Genomic DNA, 6,000 nt, shown 5'->3' with positions numbered 1-6,000 from the left:
TTGCATCATTTTCTGTGAAGAAAATATCAAATAACACATTTTCAATGACTTCACATTGTAGCCCTTCCCCCCTACATGTTTATATCACACACAGTGTTTGGATCCACTCGACTTGGGGATCATATACAGTGAGTGTGGAGGTATTGTGCCCCTTCCCCCTGTCCTCCTCATATGTGGCTTCCTGTTTCAGTGTGCGTGCTTTGCCTCTCTGCTCCTGTTTTTTTCCCCACACAATGTTCAAACAATGTGACATTTCAAGCACCTGTCACGGGAAAAAGAAAACACAAATATTTTAGAAAACTATCAAAAACTTTAAAACTGATGTTCTTGTTTATGAGGAAAATAGACTAATTTTATGTTTTTATACACAAATTTGAACCAAGTATGAATGGAAGAGGATTAGGGCCAGTGGGAAAAAAGGGGGCACGTCTTTTTTTTTCTTTTCCAGAATTCTGAGAAAAAAGTCAAAATTCTTGCTATTTCCTTCTTTTTTGTAAAGCAGTAAATTTCAAAATTCATGGATAACAACAATAATTGTAATGCACATTTTACCCCTCTGTCTTATGGGAAGGATCTATAGTTTCTCATACTCAGTCCCAGCAGCAAATCAAGGGTGATGCATAACCTAAGATTGTCTGCCCCGAGAGTTCAGTGACTTTACAAGGCAGTATGATGAAGTTTTTAGAACATGGTTGCTTTCATCTTTATTAGATAAGAAAGAAAACAAAATAGTTCTCTTCATAAAAGGAGAGAAGTAAACACCAAATAATAACCATGCATGTGATCTGTGTTGCTTGCAATTGGAATAAGTACAAATCTGTATTTGTACATAAATTGCTATGGGTGGATAGATTTAATAGCTCAGCAATGTCTTGGGTCCACCAGACCCGCCAACAATATCTGAGTAACAAACATTTGAACACCACACAAGGTTTAATGGAGTAAAGCATGTGGATGACTGTCGGGGGACTGAATACTGCTGCAGATGGTGCAAATAATAAAATAATAATAAATCTACCTGATTTTTCTTGTTACCCTAATTACACTAATTTTTTTTATTTAGATTTCATAACTGAGTCTCTATGCCACCGACTGAAACATTTCTGTGTCCCACGTCTTTTTTTTACTCTGAAATAAGGTAATAATCCACCTCTGGTGTCTTTTTTCTTTAGGTTCCTATTTTTAAAAAGAAGTGCTAAAATAATAACTTTTATTTAATGATCGAGTTCTGGTGAATTTTTTGTTTAATAAAAATTAATAAACAAAAAAAACATTCGCTTGCTGATACTTACGGATGTGACGTGGGCAGACCGATGGGTCAAAGTTCAGCTAAACCTTGTGGACTTCCTTTCCTGTTAGCGGTGGCCGTAGAACAGCATCAGTGAGTGCGATTTCCCTTCAAACAATCTTCATCCATCGCTCCAAATGCGCCTAATTTTATCATTTTTTTCATGATACATAGACGGCACCGACTCTGTTAGTTCAGATGTGGCCGTTAGTTTGTAGATTTTGTTTGCTAAAGAAAGAAAATGAGCAGATTTATCGCAGCGCTTCGTCCCCAGCTGTGCTCTTTTCAACATGGCAGCTTCCTTGATGTGTAGACGCTCAGAGTCCCATTGAACCGACTGTTTATGTGTGTAGGCATCTTATTGAGCTGTATTCGTTTTGCTATAAGTAAAGGGGCTTATGCGGTGCACTTAATAATGTGTCCGAGCAAAATAATTAAAATGAAAACTGCTTGAAAGCTGTTAGCCTAGCTGAAAGCTAATGCTAATGTAGCATAAACGAGAGGCCGACTTGGAGACATGTTGGCGGATTGACGGGTTTGATATGATATTGACACTGAGTTCAAATGTGCCCTCTCTTTCTGGCAGAAATGGGCAAGTTCATGAAGCCTGGGAAGGTGGTGATGGTCCTAGCTGGACGCTACGCTGGGCGCAAAGCTGTCATCGTCAAGGTAAGACCGAAGAGCTTCTGGGAGTTTGCTGATTGTATGGCACATGTGCCTGAATATGTACACACCAAGCTCTTACCAGAGTTGTCCATCTGAAAGCCAAATTGCCATTTGTCTGCATGTTGAATTTCCAAGAATACAGTATTCAGGCCATGCGATGAGGGATGGAAAATAAGTCCTATTACAGTCCGTGTATTATGTGTTTCCCATGTGTTTCAGTAAGACAGCCTACAAACGTTTTGTTATAACTACAGTTGGGCTTTGTGCTCAGAGCTCGTCACTTCATGTATATATATATTGGATGTAAAACTAGAAAGTGGTGAGTAAATATCTCTGTGGGTGCTGGGGAGCATGTTGCCTGTGGAGCACAGCTCAAGCTCCTTGCTTAAACTGACTTTGCTTTAGTAGTGTTTGGATTTGTACACACATGTGTGTGCTGTGTGGAAGGAGGCATCTCTTTTTCAGAAGATATTCTAAGATGGTCAAGTTGGCGTAAGTCCATAGTTAAGGTAGCTGAATGATAATTGGAATGCTACGACATACCTGACCAGCTGGAAGGGAAAACATGAGATGGGAAGAAACTGAGTTTACATAATTTCCTTTGGGATTAAAAAAAGTATACTAACTCTGATAACAATACCAGATGGTGTCATTCCCTCAGGTGGAAAGAAAAATAAAATAAAAGGCTGGGTAACTCACCAGAACTGCTCTAACTGGCTTTACTTGGGTGGGCAGCACATTAAAGGAAAACTGATACGTGGGGAAACACTGATACATTTCTTTGCCTTCAAATACATACTGCAGTGGTAATTCAGCTTTTCGTCTTGTAAGTGTTTCGTGTCTCTGATGTCACATCCTCCTGCTAATGTCTGCCTGCAGAACATTGATGATGGCACCGCTGACCGCCCCTACAGCCACGCTCTGGTCGCCGGCATCGACCGCTATCCCCGTAAGGTGACCACATCCATGGGCAAGAAGAAGATCGCCAAAAGGTCCAAGATCAAGGCCTTCGTTAAGGTGTTCAACTACAACCACCTCATGCCCACCAGGTCAGTGTCTCATCTACATTGACATAATTAGGTTTTCCTGTAAAGAAAATAAAGTGGTGGTGACAGATGAAGTCTTTTGGAATGTCTTATAAAAAGTGTCCAACAGCTGTAACATGATTGGATACCATATTATTAATGCTAAATCAAGAAAGGCTGTCATTTTTAAAAACATCTGGTTGATTAAATGTTTTGAGTTTAATTGAGGAGGCTGGTTATTCTTTTTTCAAAAATCCAATCAAATCTATGGGCTGAAATCTGACATGGTGTTCTTCCCATTATTATTTATGTGTCTGTGAAGACATTTACAGATAATCAATGATAATCAATATTGTGAAACTTGTGTAATGACAGTTTCTGTGAGTCTCATATTCATAAATCCACCCATCAAACTCGGTGAGGTGCAAATAAATACAGTGCGTGTCTGAATCTGAACTGTGCATTCATTAGAAGTTTAAATATTATATTGCTTGCAGTTATTTAAGCAGAGAGTTGGAATGTGTGGCGTCTTCAGATCAAAGTTTTATTACTGGAGATGTTTTTGTTGCTTTTTGTCCTTTCCAGCTGTTAACAGCTGTTCTTTGCTTCTTCTGCTTTTGGATCCACTTGTTTTAAACGACCAACATGCTTGACTTGCCTTATGCGTTTGATCTGAATAATTGTTACTACTTCAGGGTGAACGAGCCACTTAAGCAAAAAGTACTCTGTTTTTTTAGGACGGCTGTTTTGCTCCGTAAAATGACTGATCCCTTTAAGTACATAAATAGGTCTGTTAAACGCTGCTGTCACTTTATCTGAACAGATGCTCTTCAGACATCTTTGGTGCTCAAAACCTATAAAAACTATAAAACTTTATCTTGATGACGAAAAGAGATTTTGCTTAATTTTTTATTTATTTCTTAACTGGCGCCTGGTTTTCAGAACGTGGGCCAGTTATAGTTTTGTTCCAGTGATTTTCATTTTTAGACTGAGGTATAAAAAGGTCTGACAGTCATCCTGCTGATGCTCTGATGCAGGAATATGTGATGTTCAGCTGTTGATCGAAGATGTGATCAAATTGTAATTTGTAGAAGAATGTTGAACAAGAGGAGTCATTTTTATCAAACAGCAGTTAGTTGCTGGTTGACATCAGTGGCTTTTCACCCACACAGGCTGCCTTAAGTGCTTGATGTGTCTGATTCAGTGTAACGTTGAACAAAGTTGATGCAACGCTGAGGGAGAACGTCGACTTGAACATTGAGCAGGTTTATGATCCATTTGTAATTTATGAATCTGGAAGCTAGTAAAGCGATACTGATTGTTCATATCATACAGGTATGAAGGTGCTCAGCAGAGCGAGCTGCAGTCAGCCATTGGTGTCAATTTAAAAAAAAGTCTTTAACATGTTTTTACTCCTTCAGATACTCTGTGGATATTCCTCTGGACAAAACTGTTGTGAACAAGGATGTCTTCAGGGATCCAGCTCTCAAACGCAAAGCCAGGCGGGAGGCCAAGGTCAAGTTTGAGGAGAGGTGAGTCTCCCTGATTTCCTTTTGATTTAACATCAGAGGATTTATGTCTCAATTTTAATAAAGTACATCAGGGTTACATCTTTCATGATTTCAAAATGAGTATGTTTTGTAAAGTAGAGTTAAGTGGACAAAAAGTCCGGCGGCAGCACAATCATGGGAAAAAAGATCCCATTATGATCAAAATAAACCCGTTCTTTGATACATTTTGTAATTTCCTCTTAGCAAGCAGTTGGTGTGTGCACGTCCAGATTGTAATCAGTGATGTTTGTTCTGTTTGATCAGAGAAAATGACTTCACCTCCTGTTTGTTGTTTCAGGTACAAGACGGGCAAGAACAAGTGGTTCTTCCAGAAGCTCAGATTCTAAATTCACTCGGTTTCACAAATAAATGTTTAAAAACTGATTTTCACTCTTGACTCATCGTGTTTGTGTGGGGTGGGGTGTGTTTTCTCATACTGAAAATTCATGAAATATTCTTAAGGATTCCATCTGGAAAACTGTGGAAATAGACTTGTAATATTCACCAGCTGCTGAAAAAGTAATCGGAGTTACTCTTGGTTACGAGGACTTAGTCGCACCAAATTACCCTGTAACGTAGTGCAGATGTCTGACCTTGGCACAAAGTCATCACTCACCTTTTTTCAATCTTTGAAACAGGTTGTATGATATCTTACTGCCTGCTTTCAACAGTGGTTGGAACTAAACGGCACCAATAATGTGAACTTTACAAGACTGATACTGGAATCAGACACGAGTTCACATTTTCTGCTGAAAGAAATCATTCACTGCTGCTTCTGTGTGAATTTGATCAGCTGGAACAGCTAAATACAAACTTAAAGGTTGAACAAAATGTAAGCCTGACTAATTATTCAATGAACATTTTAGCATGAAAGATTCTCTGGAACTTTCAGAGGAGTATGGCTCGAATACTTGAACATTCAATGAGGGTGTTATGAATGTGGCAGTGAGATGTGGTTGCATTTTTATTTTTTTTTAAGCATCTGAATTAAAGGCAGACTGCAATGATAGAAAATCTTCATTTAGCTGTTGGTACGTTGTATTGTGATCAGAGCTCATCAGACAATTTGTATAGTGTTTAGCAGTTTCAGGCAAATCTAATTTTGATTTTAAGAAACTTGACTGCACATGAGAAATCTTAAATATTGAATATTTGTTCAACATTTTAATATTGAAGTAATTGATCACTGGTTACAGGTGTATTGATGCGGGGATGAACTTTAAACGGGTGAAAAACAATATTTTAAGTTTTTGAAAAACATGAAAATGGCTGAAACAATATTCTTACAAAGATACAATAAAAATATACAGGAAATATCTGGATTTGTCAGCAATCATCAGATCAGACTGATGTGTGCTTTGATCCTGACATAACGTGCCTGCACTGCAATACCTGTTCTCAAGTTCCTAGATTTGCCCCTAACGAATACCATCCACATTATTATATTTAAAAATATATTTGTCTCTTTGGT

At 38.4% G+C, this 6,000-nt stretch overlaps 1 protein-coding gene across 1 annotated transcript; it reads left to right on the top strand.

Annotated features, from left to right (window-relative positions):
* Positions 1-1,305: 1,305 nt before the first annotated feature.
* Positions 1,306-4,913, top strand: rpl27 (ribosomal protein L27). The gene is made up of 5 exons (XM_085404674.1): positions 1,306-1,381; positions 1,875-1,957; positions 2,834-3,003; positions 4,401-4,511; positions 4,828-4,913. The coding sequence occupies exons 2-5, from the start codon at positions 1,877-1,879 to the stop codon at positions 4,874-4,876; spliced, it is 411 nt and encodes a 136-aa protein (XP_085260800.1). The 5' UTR covers positions 1,306-1,381; positions 1,875-1,876; the 3' UTR covers positions 4,877-4,913.
* The last annotated feature ends 1,087 nt before the right edge of the window (positions 4,914-6,000 follow it).

This window comes from Rhamphochromis longiceps, linkage group LG4 (assembly GCF_057381845.1).
Source record: "Rhamphochromis longiceps isolate RC_006_pf linkage group LG4, R_longiceps_female_GT1.1, whole genome shotgun sequence".
Lineage (NCBI taxonomy): Eukaryota > Metazoa > Chordata > Actinopteri > Cichliformes > Cichlidae > Rhamphochromis > Rhamphochromis longiceps.
The sequence above is the reverse complement of the archived record's forward strand: the minus strand, read 5'-3'. Positions and strand labels throughout refer to the sequence as shown.

Excerpts from the sequence above, each read along its gene's own strand:
- rpl27 (XM_085404674.1), top strand. The coding sequence starts at position 1,877 with ATGGGCAAGTTCATGAAGCCTGGGAAGGTGGTGATGGTCCTAGCTGGA. Across the intron at positions 1,958-2,833 it reads GCAAAGCTGTCATCGTCAAG|AACATTGATGATGGCACCGC; the intron begins GTAAGACCGAAG and ends GTCTGCCTGCAG. Across the intron at positions 4,512-4,827 it reads AAGGTCAAGTTTGAGGAGAG|GTACAAGACGGGCAAGAACA; the intron begins GTGAGTCTCCCT and ends TTGTTGTTTCAG.